General features: G+C 40.1%; 1 protein-coding gene across 5 annotated transcripts in view; it reads right to left on the reverse strand.

The window, feature by feature from the left end:
- Positions 1-18,567, reverse strand: part of LOC131462750 (RNA-binding Raly-like protein) — a 103,810-nt gene that overhangs the window by 9,002 nt on the left and 76,241 nt on the right. For 4 of the 5 annotated variants that reach the window (XM_058634261.1, XM_058634269.1, XM_058634252.1 and 1 more), the window contains 4 exons: positions 9,409-9,484; positions 8,449-8,496; positions 6,010-6,185; positions 301-417 (listed from right to left, as the gene is read on the reverse strand). In XM_058634261.1, the coding sequence (XP_058490244.1) occupies positions 301-417; positions 6,010-6,185; positions 8,449-8,496; positions 9,409-9,484 (417 nt within the window). The remainder of the gene's footprint in view (positions 1-300; positions 418-6,009; positions 6,186-8,448; positions 8,497-9,408; positions 9,485-18,567) is intronic. The other variant, XM_058634275.1, reaches the window with a different exon arrangement.

Genomic DNA, 18,567 nt, shown 5'->3' on the forward strand with positions numbered 1-18,567 from the left:
AAGAAATCCAACTATTGTCTGAAGGAAAATAGAACACTTGAGGCAAAGTCTTTGTGACCTTGACAACAATCTGAGACTGTCGTGTAGCGCCGGGCATCTATAAAACCCCTTATATACACTGAGTCAGCGTGGCGTTGACGCCTGTTTGCTGATATGACAGAGAGCTCTGCTGCTCTTATCTCCCTCAATGTCACTAAGACGTATGGCCAGTGCATGCTCTTAATTTCCCCTCCCTCTGTGGTCGATGTGCTCCCCCACCCCCTTCTTCCCCTTCCCTCATGCCGCGTTCCTGCTCCTCACCAGATTCGACTCTCTGCTGCTTCTCAATCTTCTCCAGACGTCCCAGTAAAGAGTCGATCTTCATCTTAATCTGAGTCAGCTCCCGCTTAATAGTCTGAAGCTGGTCCGTCTTCACTGCTGAGACACAGAAACAAAAACAGACACAGAATGACTTCATTTACAGCTACCTTTGGTTAGGAATCGGTTGCTATTATAGTATTTTATCATTTATATTGACACTGCTCACCCACACAGAAACAGATACATAAGTACTCTTATTGATACTTTTCTATAATTTAATGCTGAGGACGCCTGAACACTGTGAGGATGATTGTACTTCTTAACTCACCAAAAGAGCACAGGCTCCTCTACTTAAATCAATGGACTCCATTGTAGAGAAGGGCCGTAAATCTCGTAATAATAAACCTGGCAACATTGACATTCTCCTGGGCCACGTTCCCTCACTTACAGCGACTGTTTTGGCTGTGTCTGGACTGATGTTCTCTGGCTTCATTTAGCGCATTAGCGTTGGAGCCGAGAGCCTCCACATAGAAGGCTGAAGTTGTTAGCGGACATCTACATATTATTATATTTCACAATTGTCAGTTGTACAATGCTCAGGAATTGTACTCACAGTTACTGCGAATAGGCCTACACACCAAACAGTTTTGTGGCATCAGTTTAACTAAAAGAAACTAAATTAAATTTACAGCACTTTTACTTAGAAAAAAGCTGTGCATGTTGCATATAAAGATGGCCTTTAATGATTATTATTTCGTTAAAAACTGAAGCCCCTCTGGAAAAACATGTTCCCCACCCCTGGTTGTGTTTGTCATTTGCAAACTCATTCTACCGACTGTCTAATACAGTTTATTACAGGCTGCATGCTGCCGTCTGCTAATGTGCCCAGGTTTTAATTCTGGATATCAAATCATCTCTCTGTGAGTCACATTTTCCTCCAGGAAAAAGAAAGATTTCAGTCCGTCCGAATGCAAAGTTACCCAGCTGAAACTGGGGACCCGCTGCTTTCAATTTGAGGATTAGTACAAGGCTTACGCCCACCACTCTGTGCAACACTGCCAATATCTTACAGCTGGGATGAGATGTTTACACAGAGTAATATTACAACACGAACATTCACTGTTCCAAGTGAAAAGGAATCATTATTATTACTCAACTAAAAGGAAGTACTAATTTAGTTATTTTTCTTTCGGCTTCTCCCTTTAACGGTCGCCACAGCGGATCATCTGCCTCCATCTTATCCTCTCCATTGTGTCCCTTTCTGTTACACCAACTGTCCTCATGTCCTCTTTCACAACACATATGAATCTTCTCTATGGCCTTCCTCTTTTCTTTCTCCTCCATTTTCAACATCCTTTGTCCAATATAAACGCTGTCCCTCCTCCGCACGGGACCAAACCATCTCAACCTTGACTCTCGTGCTTCATTTCCGAACTGTTCAACCTGAGCTGTCACTCGAATATGCTCATTTCTAATCCCGTCCATCCTGGTCACTGCCAATGAAACGCTCAGCATCTTCAGCTCTGCCTCCCGTCTTTCACACAGTGCCACTGTCTCCATGCCATACGTCACAGCTGGCCTCACTACTGTCTTATCGACCTTCGCCTTTCACTTTTGCTGCTATGCTCCTGTCACACATCTGCCCTGACACTCGTCTCCACTCACCCCACCCCTGACTGCATTCTCTTCTACACCTCTCTTGTGTGTCTTTGTCTCACATCATCACAGAGTATTTCCATATGCAGCCTTTATATAATTATTTTAGGTAAACATTTAAAAAGGAAAAAACCTATTGGCAAACACTGAGTGAAAAGTGTCACGTAACCAGTGGTGTGTATTGTCAGTTCAACATTAAATTAACTAGAACCTCTCTCTCCCTCAAAAAAACATACAGAAAAAGCCTCGGTTTACTCCCTTATTAATAATTGCTTTTCCTCTTGCCACATTGCATCAGTCTCAGTGTGATCTTCACTCTACATTAAATATGTGAGGTTTGGGTAAATTAAGTTTAACCAGATCATGTCAAAGTCGGAGTCTGAAGTTTGATGTTATATGCAAATAACATCTGCTGAAAATAAAAATGTTTTTCATCTGAAGGACGTTAATACGATCTGGCTTAGCAGCATGCACTGAGGAGATTAAAAGACTTTGGACTGTAAAGTAATAAGATAATCTCATTCCTTAACACTTGGCAGCTGAAATATGTCTGTTTTTTTTTTCGGGTATGGAGGGGAGAGCCAGACACCAAAAGTTGAGAAGAGAACATAAAATTCTCTTTGACACCTATCGTGCTCTGTCAGGGATGGAGAGAGGACGCATGAGTGCTCGAAAAATAAACCCACGACTTCCTGAAAAAGCCTCAGCCAGGAAAATCAAGAAGCAGAGACATGCACGGAATCAAAACACTAGTTGTTTTGGTATCATGTCTGCATGCGGCACTTTACCTTAGTTTCTCTGTGGATATTGACACCCACGCCACATCATAATGCAGAGCCTCCTCCTCATATCTGAACGACTACTATGCATGAGCTACATTGATGCATAATACATAAACATCTACAATTGGAGCAGATGTCAGTGCATGATAAAAAGGCATGACATATTAGCCTGTTCTAAACTAGAGTGCCCATAGGGACATTTTAATCTTTCACTGAAATTCATTCTGACAAACAAAACACGTGCTGCCTCGACTGTAGGTATGAGCCATTGCAGACTCTACACGTTCTTCTTTAAAGAAAGAAGCCGGCTGATTAATGTGCATATGGAACAGATAAAAATAGGGGTTTATAATGTTATAATGGCGTCATTACAAGTGAAGTTTGTGTATCTGGAAAATCAGCCATCAATCCTAAAAGGTAAAGAGATACACAAAATCAACCTTTGTGAAGGGAAAAGAGGAGAAAGCGGTGTATAAACTGCGATATGTGGGACACACGGAACTGCCTCTATCTTCCCTTCTCAGCTTCACCTGGTTCTGTGTGTACAAGACAACGTCCATGAACGCACACTCGTACACACTCACTTCCTTATTCCGAAATTATCTGCGCTCACAGTGGGCAGCTTACTAGTTGTCCTTTGATGATAAGAAAGTGCGGAACAGTTTCTAATTTATCGCCCGCCTCCAGGCCTTTTGTGCTATCAGTCACATAAGCTGCAGAGAGAGAAAAGCACACAAATCCTAATCCAGTGGTTTCATCAACACAGCATCTAGGGACGGGGAAACAAGAAGAAAATGCTATTGTCTATTCAATGTGCGTCAGGGAAGATTTAGGGAATGAGAAGTGGATCTAAATTTAGGAGCTCGTGTCGACATTTTTGGTTTAAAGAAAGTGAGGATCTCCTCCATCACTGGTCTATGAAGATTAAACCGGACAAAGGTTTTTGGAGCTGGCGATGCTGATGTCAAAATGATGACAAGCTGGAGATATTTACTCTGTGGGGGATTTGGGGACAAATCTTAATACACAAATAGAAGGAAAGCACTATTTCTTTACTTTTATTGTATCCTTTATTGCTTTTTCATGCACTCCTGCATCACCACTAAGAACATTTATAAACACACGCGCATATCTTATTTTTTATTTCAACATGCTTTAATGCTCCATGCAGTCTCTCCCATCTAATATTAATTAGATGGTTTATTGTGTACTTTTAGGAAATGTACATGGGCAAATGGGCATAGTCTTCAGGTTGCAGAGCTTACTCCAATTTTGAGGACTCAATCATGACAGTTTCTGCGTCAAGAAATTCATATGTGCCGTGCTTTCTCCTCGGTTTTACAAAACCAACGCAGTGTTCTCCTGACGAACTGAAACTAGTGATTCAGACCATTAGTTTTGAACAGGAAATTGTTTACTGACATAATAAATCGAGTGAGAAGTTGGTGGATTTTACCATAGACCTCCATTCAAACGTTGATCTTTAGCAACCAGCGGCATCACTATTCAATATTTTTACACCATCTATTTGGCCTCAGGAAGAACCCAGAAGACTACATCCATATATGTATAGATTACATACAGTCTAGACTAATTCAGCATCAGTTTGAATTAGAACTAGTAGAACAGTTGTCCCCCTGTGGACAACTGAGTCATTACCACAACTCTGCAGTCCTGATAAAACCGTGCATAGTTTTTTTGCCCTTGACCTTTTTATTTCCATACACATTTAGTTGTAAACTAGTAAAGAGATGTGAGGCTATCTGTGGTTGTGTTACTCCTACATTGTGGAGACGTAGATGTGTCTACACACCCATATAATGGGGACACATCATCTTTACGGGGACATAGTCCAGCACTTAAATGTGAGCAGTGTGTAGATGACATACTGTGTCCATTAAGTACTAGCAATGTAATATTCAGAGAACTGTTCACACTAGAGTAACTAAATACAAACTGCACAAGTTTTAAAAATGAACTTGTGTTCTTTCCCAATAACGCTTGTGTCAAAGTCTTTCAATAAAAATCTATCCATCTTCATTTTCCAGTCGTGTGACAGCTGGATCTTTATTTTCCCCTCAGTTGTTACTCATACACAGCCCAAGTAGCTCAGAATGCCCAACAGTGACTGGCCCTGTTGTTTGGACAAGCTAACCTTATTTTGTTGCCCAATCTATCTCGGCCAAAGCTTCTTCAAACAGTGATTTTTCATGGTCCTGGCAGAGGAGAATTACTCTCCGAAATATGCAGCAACAGTGTTTAGACAGGGGCGAGAGATTCATTGACTCTGTCCAGAAAGAGGATGGGAGACGGGCTTTTTTTCTTACCACTTTTTCTCTGTTATACTAAACGTAACTGTGTCCTCCTGACAGACCTTACCAAGCTGCTCATGCTGATAACACTGGTCTAGACAGGCAACAATGCAAACACACACTGTAGCCAATTACATAGGCTGCAGCTGGAGACTAATGTTTAGAAAAACACAGCTGACCACAGCTCCGCTGAGATGCCCCCAATCTCACATTAATTACATTTTAGCATGTTTTAATGCCTCTCCAGATAATCAGACGACCAAATGAGATCCAGATGGATCCTGTGTGATGGGAGTAATGCTGTTTACTCAATGACTGCTGCACACAAAGCTAAGATTATATTTGTGTTTGTGATTTAGTGTTTTCCCTCTACACTGCGATGCAGCGTGTTCTCCGAGCTGCTGGAGTGAGTTAGATGGATTTTTTTTTTTAAAGCAAGCACAACTGAGTCATGTCACCACCACGGTTTTGAGATTTTTCATTCCATATCCAGTTTTTAGTTTGAAAAACATAATCTTCAGGGGTTAGCAATGGGCAACTGGACTTGTGTGAGTCGTTGTGTTCTTAGAAATGAAAAAAAAAAAAGGATTAATGAGCAATGTTTGAGAATTATTTGTCAACAGGAGGTTATTCTTCTTTCCCAGCCCTATTAAAGATGAGGGTCAATGATCTGGAGGTGGAATTGGATGAAAATACCCAGGTCAAAATATTCATGAGAAGTAACAAAATCAAAGAAGCAAATTCACATTTTCTCCCCCTAGAAAGACACCCAACCTTTCCAAAACAATACATCACACTATGAGACTATGATGACCTTTTTTGTTGTTGTGTTTGTTTGTTTCTGGTTTATATATGTTTTGCACTCAGTGTGAATGATTTGTACTTGTGAATAAAAAACAAGGGGAAAAACTAAATCAAACTCGTCCAGTGTAATCAACAAGACAAGCGATTGTACGTACATTTGGGCCCACAGGAGGATGTGGGAGGTCTGGAGGATGAAGAAGAGGAGGAGGAAGATGTTTTGATGGGGAAGGAGGTCTTCCCACGGCGGGAGGAGGGAGTGAGCACCCTCGAGCGTTTGAGGGGGATCACAGCTCTGGGTGGGGGGGCCACTCTGCCATGGTAGTCAAAAAGCCTCAAGAAAAGGAAAAAAAAAAAGCTATTACACTACACATCACCTCTCACATTGTTTTTCATAAGTCACTGTTTTCAATAAAAGGTATTGTAGCGTGAGAAACAAACTGAAAGGTTTTTCCCTGTTTATTTCACTATCACTTCTTTTTACAGCCTGTTATGTTTTTCCAGTATTTTCATTTGATTCCATTTATTTTGCACAATAAAATACACCAAAAAAATAAAAATTGACAATATATGATAGGAGGCAGAAAGACCAACAATGATTACACATGATTCACAAAGAGTAATATAATGTGTTTTTGTAGACAACAATTACATGGAACAGCAATGCATAACAGAAAATAAATAAAAGACGGAGCAATCCAGATAGCACCTACAAGATATAGGTATATTTTCAAACACTTTATTGAGGGACAGTTTAGCTACATGAGGAAAACTTTAATAATTTGACCTCTCTGATGTTCCTTCTATGTGTCAGATATTTAGAAAGATCAGGATATGTCAATTGATGAGTTGAAAAGGAATGGACCACTGAATTTGCTTTAAAACTCTTAAAATTCGAAGGAATATTCACCATACTTAAAGACATTGATGTCATAAAGAGTGAGAATCTTGGATTATTTTGCCGTGCATGTACAAAAGCCAGATAATAATTTGCCATAAAACTCTTTGCCACTTTTATATACAATTATCAAGGGTATTACACACATGCAAGTAATCCCCTCGCAGGTCCTTTGAAAGAGAAGAGGATAAAAAGTAGAAGGTGCTAAATGTCAAATGAAGGTGTCAGCTCTGACTGCAACAGCAGACATGTGTCATGGCTCTCAACAAGTCTGACATTTAGAAAGTGGCTCAGTGGATAATCACTCTTATCACTGGCAGATGAACGAGAGAAACAACGACATGGTGTGTGTGTGTGTGTGTGTGTGTGTGTGTGTGTGTTCAGCCAGCCATTTTGACAATTTGACTCGTTGAAGGCGCCTCTGAGGGAAGGTTAATGAATCATCTCTGACAAGGCCAACGTTTAATGAAGAGTTTAAATCTTAAGAGAGAGCTCCCACTCACATTCTGCAAATCCCTTGAACTCAATATTGTTGTTGGTATTTTCCAATCAGAGTGTAGTAACCATAACCAGACATGTGATAATAAAATAACCCCCAGAGTGATTGTGGGTGGTTCATGTGTTGACACCAGTCATTTAAGTCCACAGACTTAATTAAAAATGTCTGATAAAAAAGAGAGAATTTAAATTGAGTGACTATAGTGATTTAAAGATGAATTGCAAAACTGAAAACTAAAAACTATTTTACTCTTTAACACCTAAGCCTCAAAATGTCCATCTGGACCTCTATTTTTCTTTTTGCTTATTTTAACCATAAAAATTGCCAGAAAATGTTACTAATAACTAATTGTTATTTACAATTTACTGCATGTTAATAGTGTATTAACAATTTAAAATTAAGAAAATGTCCAAAAACAGGCCAAAAAATGGAAACTATGTATGATTTTCCAACTCTCTCCTCTGTGGTGACAAAGACGCTGATTCTCCGGCTTCCTGCAAGAGCGCAAGTGAAATTACCGTAATAACCGCATTATACAATCCAACCAGTGATGTACTTGCTGTACTGTGTAACCATTTGTGTACAGCCATTCAGAACTACACTGCAACGCGCAGCCCCGATTTTGGAACAGTGCTCAAAGAGCACATTGGGTGTGCGTAGACAGTGCATGTGCAAACTGAACTTCCGCTAAGGTTGCCAAGGATAGTCATCCGAGCCTTGACCTGGCGACCCTCGAACCGGCTGACACCCCGACTCCCCCTGCCCGTCGGGCCTTTCATCTGTGAACCAGACGTGTCAGAGGGAGCTGCAGCATTGTTCACTTCTTCTTTGGTAGGAATGTGACCTATTCCCTGCGTCCAGACTTGTACCGCCACCCGATGGTGAAGTGGGATACTACAGGCCCCTGACGCACAAGTATACCAGGGTCTGCGACTTCGCAGTTCGGTAGGTGCGGCATGTGTGCGGAAGAATACCAGGGCCTTAAGGACATGCACAACAATTCCAAAAATGGATGCAGGATTTACAGAACAACCTTGAAGTGTACACAATTGCAAAGCTAAAAGCAAGTATATTCCCACGCGTCATAATAAGCATTTTGTTTTTTAAGTACAGAGCACATTTTCAGGTGTAGCAACAGTTTAGGGTCAACAGTTTTCTTGTGACATGCCACATTTTTGACGTGACGTGAATGACACATACCTGTTGTAGAAGTCGTCCCTGTAGTACTCATAATCAAATTCATATCCACTACGAGAGAGAGAGACAAAAACAGGTTGCATAAAGAGGAGGCATTTTCGACCTGTCAGAAGTAAGCAGATCAAGCCAAAGCTGTTTTGACTCGATTGGACACCCTCTAAAGCTCACTGCAGGTTGGGCAGTGAGCCTAAGCCACGCTGGGATGCAAAGACCACAGCTCAACAAAGAAGAAGGCAAAGTTTCAGAAGGAAAATATTCAGTCTGAGAATAAAAGAGAAAAATCTCCTTTAAAAATTTCTCAGACCCTGCAGAGCAAAAAAAAAATATTACAGAGGAAAGGACATGCTAAGGTTGACGAATAATTTAGAATTCAAAAACAAAGAAAAGGAGCTGTTTTGAGCTGTGTGCTACACAGGAATTTTAATTAGTACTAATGCATTAGCATTCCAATTAAGAGAAATGTTCTGTTACAGGTCCATAATTACTATGTTACATTGCGGTTGTTTTCAGCTCCAGCTATGGAATGCAAATTAGGGATTACAACACAATGCACATACGAACAAATTAGTAGCATAAAATGCACATATCAGAAAAGACTGAATTGGTATGGTTATTAATTTTCTGACGGAGGAACTATCAGAGTAAACAGAGAAGAGGAGAAGCGCGTCACATTAGACTGCAGTAAACAAACGCCGCTTTGATCTGGCTGTGACCAGATGTGTACGGGCAGAAAATCAGGTTAATGCTTAATGATGCTTGCAACAAGCACATCTCCTTTGAGCTTCACCGGCCCGTGCCGAACAGTCTCCAGTCAAGGCTGAGAGAGATGTGGTGAGCGCTGGACAAACTCAATTAAAGAGAAACAAATAAGGATCTAAATCTGTCTGTACATTTACAGCAGCAGGATTTGGAGGAGAGTTCATTATTTATAACAGCAGCAGTTTTATACAGGACGAGTCTTACCTGTAAACGGCTGACAGCGGCCGCTTGTTGCCCGCTTTAGGCCTGTATGGCTTGGGCTCACCCGCCATGTTTATGTCTGTAGAAACAAACACAAAGGGAATATTGAAATTTAACAGTGTATTTTAAAGTTATATATATATATATATATATATCTATATATATATATATATTTTGATACTACAGAAATTAATAAAGGCTGCAATATCGTTCATGACACATGAAAGAAGTACTTGAGACATAACCATAATGGAAAAAAAATAAAATATTTGAATTTAAATTCCACTAAATTCCACCATCAGAATTTGGATATAAATTTGTAGTTTATACCATATACACTTGATGTAATTACTTATTTTGCAATTCTAGTTGAAGATTTGAGTAAAATCTATATTTCTTTGACCGATATTGAGACTGTAATTTGATTTGTAATATACTTTTTTTTAATAAGAGTCAAGCTTAAGTTAAATATTTATACTTATAATACATTCAAAACAAGATGGAGCATTGCCACATGACACTGTCAACCTATTAACTAGTATTTTTTACTAAACGAACAGTTTACAACATATACTGCATTTCCGTTAACTGGCAACAAAAATAGAACAGAAAAAAACCCAGAAAATTATCAAATAGCAGTGAATGTGAAGTATTTGCTTATTCAAATTTGGAAATAATAGAGGAATGATCCTTCAAATTTAACAGGCACTGAACATTTAATGAACACATACAAAGACGACTACGTACACTTACAGAAATGCTTACAGTTTGAAAATAACTATTATATACTACTTAATATCAGCAAATAGAAGGTTAAATTCAGTCACCATTATTTGCTTTTTTTAAATAAAAATATGATGTATTTGATAATTTCATTCAATGTATGGTTGAGTGTGGAGTGTTCAATGAAAGCGAAACCTTCATAAAATCCTCGCCCAGAGCGACAGTGATGTTACTGCACACAGCTCAAAGCAGCACCCAAACACAAGACGGCATAAAAGCAGTGCTTCATATTAAAGAGAGTAAAACATCTCCTGAAGCACTGTTTCCACAGTGGAACTGAACCTTTTAACGCGACATTTAAATATGCAGCACACAAAGCTGCAGCACTGGAGGACACATACTCTAATGTCGGGGAGCATCGCAAGAGCCAGTTATCAGGCAGTGTGAAGGCTGCAAAATGGAAGCAGGAGAGGATCCTTGAACGCACAAGAGCAGTGAAAAAGAATAAGTACAGAGAGAAGCCGGGAGCTGGGGAAGCTTTAATTTATAAACATCTGTTCAATCTCTGTGTGAAAAAAAAAAGAAGTAGCTACCATCGGATGTAGAGATCTGAGATCAAACCAGTTGCAGTTGATGCAGAATCTTTCAAATATTGCTGTCTGTGAATTGCCAAGGGTGTTGCAAGGTCCTTGAATATTTTTTCTGCACAGACTGAGCGCCTGTTAGGAGAGGAGCCAGTGGGTCAAAATGAGCTCCCAGACATCGAGGAAACACTCCACAGATGCACACACACGAGTATGTCTATGTTGTATGTTTGGACAAAAATCCCCATAATGACAAGGTCATTTCAAGTTCTTTTAGAGAAACATAGGTTAAAATAGGGTTGATTAAAAATATGGAATAGGTATTTAATAAACAGATGACAACTGGGGTTTACTATTTACAACAACACATTGAACGCAACATCCACTATCGAAGCCTGTTAATCCTTTTACGACCATCACGATAATCAGGCTGTCTGGATTTATTTAGATTATATGGCTGTAGAATTGTCATAAAATGTTAAATGAGTAAGTGCTTCTGTCCCTTTTTCCGGGATAACTTCAACTTTCGATATCTGGCAGTTATTCATTCGTTTAGGAATTACGGTACTGAGAAGCTGATGTCACAAAGGTGTGACACACTGGTGTCACCTTGTCTGTGATTGGACAGTTGTTCCACAGGAGTCCTGAGGGGCTACTGTCATGACAAGTCTATGGGCGCAAAGCCCATCCATCTTCTACTGCTTTATCCTCCACATGAGGGTCGCAATGGGTGCTGTGCCAATCTCAGCTGACATAGGGTGAAAGGCGGGGTCACACCCTGGACAGATCGCCAGTCCATAGTTTTTTAATCTTCTAGATATCACAAACGGTCTAGGAGTTACGGTAACGAGAAGTAGGCATGGCAAACTTTTCCTCCACAACAACTCAAAATACATCACGGTGGTTGAAGTATGTAAATAGTTATCAGCAGTTCCACTTCAACAAATGTTAATGAATAACTGACTGTTATTAATGTTGAGTGACATTTTATTACACTCACACTCTGCTGGTTGTAACTCATCAGTTGTGTGACTTGCATGCATGTGTTCATGGGGTGAGTAGTGACTAACACCAGACTGCACCTCAATCTCATTTGAGATTGAATAGGAGTCTGAAAAGGGTGAAGTCACCTCCCACTAACAAGAGGCGTAACTAACGCACATATATACAAAAAGGCCTCTGTATGCAACTGGATAGACCTACAACCACTCAGGCCAATGATCTGGATGACGTATGCAGTTTTCTAGGGAGCGATGACTATGTCGCCCCGGGAAGCTCTGTGAAGCAAGCCAAATTGAAAGACAGCTGCTATTCAAAAGCTGCCAGACATTGCTTTCTCTGTCGTCACCGGGTTAAGTCTGCATCTATTGCACCAGCGGTTTGTGATTGGTTCCTTTTTTTAATGACAACCAGATCACTGGCAGCCTCGGTTGGGTTCACTCAGACTAGCTTAGTCTCACTGTGTTGGTTTGGGTTGAGTTCGGACAAAAAATAAAATAAAAAATGCAGGACACGTCGGGTTTGGTCAATATTACATAATGAGATATATATATATATATATATATAATATATTGGACAGAAACAGTCACACACTAATGCACGCATGAAGTTATAACAACAGTTGAGTGCCAGAGAAAAATACTAAGGGTTAGATAGTATTTAAACTACCATCCACATCTGTCTTTGAGATCAGACCTGAGGTGGGCAATTACTATTGTCAAGGTTTGTCAGACCAAGTAAAAACACCATCACCTGCTTCTTAAAAACTGATTTCCTTGGATTTCGCTCAACCTTTTGCGATCCCGTCTTTGCTTAAAATAAGTAAAGTGCACAGAGAAAGACCAATTAATAACTAGCAGAACGGCGGCGAAGAACAATTTATCAGTCAACAAGATGTCCTTGTGAAAATAAACCCAAACCTCAGTGAATAAGAGCTTCTCGCATCAATTAAAATGCACTTTCTGAAAAAGGGTTGTGCTGCTATGCTGCCACATAGTCTATCATTTTGTTCCTTCCAGCGAGACACATATGCTTAACTAATTTCTGCATCTGTCATGCCCCCCCCCCCCACACACACACACACACACCAAACATGTGGAAGCAGCCCTGGAGTAGATTCGCACTGGGGTGAAAATAAGCTCCTGGCCAACTGTTGCCTCATCTCCCAGAGGCTGCTCTCGTTAGAATTAGGATTAAACCCCGGTCTGCTTGCGTACTAACTGCTCACACATGCTAAAATAAAGACTTTTTTTAAGCCAGAGCTGCAGGATGTACCAGTGTGTGTGGGTATCTGTATTTATGACGGAACATGTTAGTATATATGGTAAGTAGGGACGTGAATCTCCCCCTTAGATGTCAATTACAACAAGAGTTATATTTCTCTTCTCTGACAAACTCACTACAGGTTCACAGTAAGAATAATCATCATCTCAGAGCTTACTTAAAATATAAGTCTGTCTGACACATCCATGCCCATATATTTGTTAATGTCTTCAGTGCTTCGTCCAAATAATTTCAACTTCAAAAAGGTAGGTAACATGACAGTAAGAAACACAGAATTTCCCTTAAGTCTGTGAATAAGCAACACAGTAACAGCTTCATGAAACCGATTTAAATTCAATTTAAATGCACTATGTATTTGTGTCTTTTACTTGATTACAAATTAATATCGACTCGTTTTTATAATGATGCTTAATTAATAATGGTTTTGCTCATTGTGTGCTGATGGATGATTTTGTTTTAGTTACCTTTAATTATACTGGAGCATTTAAAATGAAGAGTATGTCAAGATCAGCCTGGTTCAAAAGATGAAGTTGATTGAAACAATAATTTACCCAATTAATCAACTCTTCTGTTTCAAATTAATCTGTAAATAATTGAAACTTCATCTACTAAGAAGCATTTAGATTGGTTTTAAGGCTCCTCTTCTGGCTGTTAATAGGCTAACAGCAAGCTACATTGATAACTCTGTTATTATTTGCCTCTGCAAGCATTGATCGTCTGCTGCTGGTTTACTGGAGGCAGCAGCTGAAGAACAATCAGGGCTACAGCTTTTATACGCTGGCATGTTTTACTATCCTGTATTGTGTTTGTGTTAAAAAAAACAAAAAACAAATGCTAATAACTATTAACGTTCATCTGTTATGCACCTTCAAGCTGTATCATTACAGCACTGAGAACTGCATACAGGGTCCACGGCCAGAACTCTTCAGTGTTTGTCAGTTATTCCTTCCCTTTCTCAGGGATTCAGACTATTTTTTTATGTTTTATTTTCCCTTCTTTCTGCGGCTGGGTCAGACATGAACGAGGAGTGGAGCTGTCCGTGGTGCTGAACATGTTTCAGCAGCTTTTTACGGTCTGAAGCGCGGCTCGGTGTGTGCAGCGGAGAGAACTTTTTTACAAAGAGGTCGCGACCTCAGTGCTGCAAGAATGTACACTTGATGCGACTTTGAATTTTGAAGCCTCTGGAAATTATTTATGGGCAATTTTTTGGAGCTCATACTGTGTTTTCTCGTAGAGATGGGGGTGAGACTGAGTGACTGTGGATGGAGAGGGAGACACACGGCCCATGTATGAATAAATATTTCAGGTAGAATTGTTATTGGCTGAGGAATTGGGAGAAAATAAATTGTTCAGGAGGCATGGAGCATAGGTAATCAGTGCAGACAAACCTGTGCCCCACTGTCAAATAAAAACAAGGATCAGAGACTCCCTGAAGGAGCCTGCCCATGTGTTTTATTGGTCACATTTGTTCCCTTACATTTCTCACATTTCCTGTTCTCTTATCCCTCAACATAATTTTCTCTCTCTCCATCCATCTCGCTTTCCCTCCCTCCATCACCCACCTCCCTTTTTCTTGCACATGGCATGATATCTAATCCCACATCGCCATCCGTCACTCTCTCTCCAGCATCACATATTTCTTTCCTGCGTATGTGTGTGAGCGGAGGGGGTTCATTATAAGATATTTTGGTGCCGAGCATCACCTGTGCTGCCGATGAATACCCTGCAAGTCTTGCTTCGCCCTTCTTTTCATTAGTGAGGGATGAATAGCAGCAGCTCAATGAAAGTTGTGGCTTTGAGTAAAATCAAAGGCTGTAAACTGAGCCATATGGTGACACATTGCAGGGGAATCACTGGGAGGCAGGAAAACACTCCAGTGGAAAGCAAAAGGACCCAAAAACATAAGGAGACCCTAATTTTCTTGCGAGGAATATGTATGAGCAAGAGGCCACAACAAATCAGACTCTAATCCATCTCGCCTCCTCACCCATTTGTACTGCTGTTAAGAGATTCAAAGTCAAAGAACTTTATTTGTCCCCAGGGGAAGAATCTGCATGAATGCTTCCAATGATTGTTTACACGGAACTAAACCAAGTCTATGATTTCAGATAATGTGCTGTGTCCAGGATTTAGGAGTCAATGTCAGGATTTATTTTTTTACACAAATGTCCTTCAAGGAGTAGGGTAGAACGATTTTTAATAAATATTTAATTGTGACTATTTTGACTGAAATTGTGATTGCGATATGATTTGTGATATTTGAGGGAATGGTCATTTTTAAATAATTATTTTCATTTTCAAGACAATATTGAATCTAAAAATAGTAATTTAACACACCCTTTAGCTTTAAGAACTATTGTGCCTCCTGCGATTTAAAAATTGCAGTAGGCCCTACTCAGGAGACATCTACATCTGCTTCTGGCTTCAAAGATCCAGAGTGTAACATTTATACGCAGAAATTAAACATACTACCCAAAAGTATGTTTGTGTAAGTATAAAACTGCTTTAATTTCAAAACAATTTGGTTCATGGAGCCTTAAAATATCCTTTTACACCTTTAATCACTGTTATCACTGATAAAACATTCTTTTAAATATTATAATACATATGGTTATCACACATTTGCTTGAAATGTAATGACACTAGCTGACTATTTTTGGCTTTTCCCTTTGGAAACGTGGCTAAGAGGCTTTCAGCCAATTATGTGCCTTCTCATGTTTCATACTTGTTATTCCATAGACCTTTTTCTCCACTTTTATGCAAATGTTCTATATAACTCTGAGGGGGAAACAGGGCACAACACTTCCACCTTGATCCCGCTGTGTAAAAGGTGTTTCTGTCTCTCTGTTTCTTCCTCAAAGACATGGTCAACCTTTTCCTCTTCTCTCTCTCGCAGACAGAGAAGTGAAACCTACCTAATACCCCAAGGCTTCAGAGGAGAGCAAGCAGGTATGGATAGCAGGGGTCACCACAAGGTCAGGAAGAGTGTGAGAAGGATAGATTGTGTCTGGGTGAGCCAAAGAGGCTCATTGCATTAGTGTGGGTAGAGGATGATAGAGGATAGACAGAAGGGCAGCTTTCTTAAAAATCAATTTCTCTGTTTCGCTGAATTCAATCTCACAGCTTTCGCAAGCTGCCGTTTTGCTTTCTTGTCAAATGTATTGATAAAGAATATTATTCAAACATTCGTCAAGCCACATCCATAAATGTAGTCCGTTGCAAACTGCGGTTCTTGGCGAAAAAAAAACCAGGCTGAGCATCTCAAGCAGGAATCAAAACCCACACGTGTTTCTTGCCCTCATTTTGAGTTTCACCATCTGAAAGGCAGAAAAACAAGAGAGAGGAGACTGCAACCAAAGCACAGCTGGTTTTGTGGGTTGAGTGGTGACCCGTTTGGACGCCTGCTGTCTGGCCGCGAACAAGCTGTAATTAACAGTTGTCACGAGTCAGCTGTCGGCCCTAAATATGTCTGGACTCCGATGCTACATCTTTGAGAGAGAAGACCAAGATAATTAATCAATACCGTATTTGATGAATAGCAACTTTTGAGATATTATCAATAATTATTCTCACATATTTTCCATTTGTGCAATAACAGTAATTTAACTAACCTTTCAAAGCCTTTGATGGGTTTCATCAGCATAAAAAGTGACACATCTGAAGATCTGTATGCTTCTTTTATACTAACATTTGCATAGCAGGGATTTTTGAACCTGGTTGAACCTGCTAAAAAGGCTATCAACACCATTTTGCAATTTTTAAAGTGATGACCCTGACATAAATTGTTAACCTTTAACACCGAGTGTATCGCTAACACAAGTGCGTCAGTAAGTGCACTTTGCATTACTGATGGTTTGTGCTTTTGGAAAACTTCCAACTGTTTCTGAAAGCTGAGACGTTACACGTCAAAACCAACATGTGGTTATTACGATAATTTCACTCATGCTGTTTCAGAAACCCGGAGAATCAGCGCCTTTGTCGCCAGAGAAGAGACAGTGGTTTTTATTTTTTGGCCTGTTTTTGCACATTGAGTTGTTCATTTGCAACTGGATTGTTTTTCTAAAAAAAACTTTTTGTTTTCCTTCCTTTGAAATTGTTGAATTGTATTTTAACATGCAGGAAATTGTAAATAACTTCCAGATATTGGAAGTTATTCAGGAAAAATGGACAAAAACACTTTGTTACAGAACATTCCCTGGTCCTTTTATGGTTAAAATAAGCAAAAAAAAGTCCAGGCGGACATTTTGAGGGTTAGGTGTTAAAGGGTTAATATCATTGCATGGTCCAAAAGGCCCATTACATATTAATTATATCACTGAGAGAAATTTCACTTAAAGCCAGTGATGTCAAAGGGATCAAATCTGTGATATTCAATTCCCAGGCTAGTCCTGTCAAACTCAAACATCCTTGTCACTATCAAAGTACAAAAAAGCCTTTTCTCCTCATTACATTATAAGCTGTGGTGTCTCCTTTTGAGTCATTTCGCAGATGAGCAGCACAGCGACCAGGTGATTGACTGCAGTAAAATACCTTTCGGGCGCATCAGCGAGGACCTTCAAAGAATGAGAAATGTGTTCCCATTCCTTTATCGGAAACTCCACACAGACCAGAGCTGATGGCTCTGCAACACATTAGCAACTTTTTCCCCCATTCAAAAGTAATTTATTTCTCCACTCCAACTTCAAACGCCAACCGTCTATTTGATGAGATAAATATTCAAAGGCAACGACAGGAAAGAGAAAGAATGAGCGAGCGCGACGCAAAGGGAGCTGCCGATCATCTCCTCGCGGAACAAAAAACTCTGGCGCCAAATTCCCTGATGTCCTAATTAATTGAACAAAGTAACTAATCAAGCAAATTGTTCTTCAGCAGCAGAGACGTGGGCAAAGAGGAAAGAAAAGAGCGAGGAGGCTGAATCATGCAGGTAATGGATGTGCAGAAGGGACAGGTAGGGGGATTGGGGAAAATTTGTCTCCACTCTTGCCTCAGCTTGGCAGCCTCTGATGCAAACTCCTCAATGAATTGTGAATCTGGACAAGTCTGTGAGGCAGACAGAAGGTCTGAGGTGAAGGGAATGTCGCATCTAATACCAAAAATCGTACATCATGACCTGCAGGCAAAGCCCTGGCAGGTGTGAGGAGTCATAAAATGCCAGATACGGGTTTCACATTTGACCGTAAAAAACTATATTGAACAAACAGACGGGCAACTTAATTGACAGATTTCATCAAAATCTCAGAGTGAATTTCAATCATATATGCGATCACAGCACATTCTTAGTGTGCGCACCGACAGGTTTTCATTTCCACAAAGGCCTTCCAGCTCCCCGCTGAATCACTCTGATCAGAAGACGCTGCAGTCCTTTAAAACTAAAATAAGAGTTTACCTTGACGTGTCAGCAGAAAAGAAACTCGTTTATGAACACCTCTGAACAAAGGCAGAGTTCCCGGTAGACTAATGCAGCGGACCGGTCTAATTACCGTATTTTCCGCACTATAAGGCGCACCGGATTATAAGGCGCACCTTCAATGAATGGCCTATTTTAAAACTTTGTCCATATATAAGGCGCACT

This window comes from Solea solea, chromosome 1 (assembly GCF_958295425.1).
Source record: "Solea solea chromosome 1, fSolSol10.1, whole genome shotgun sequence".
In the NCBI taxonomy this organism is placed as follows: Eukaryota; Metazoa; Chordata; class Actinopteri; order Pleuronectiformes; family Soleidae; genus Solea; species Solea solea.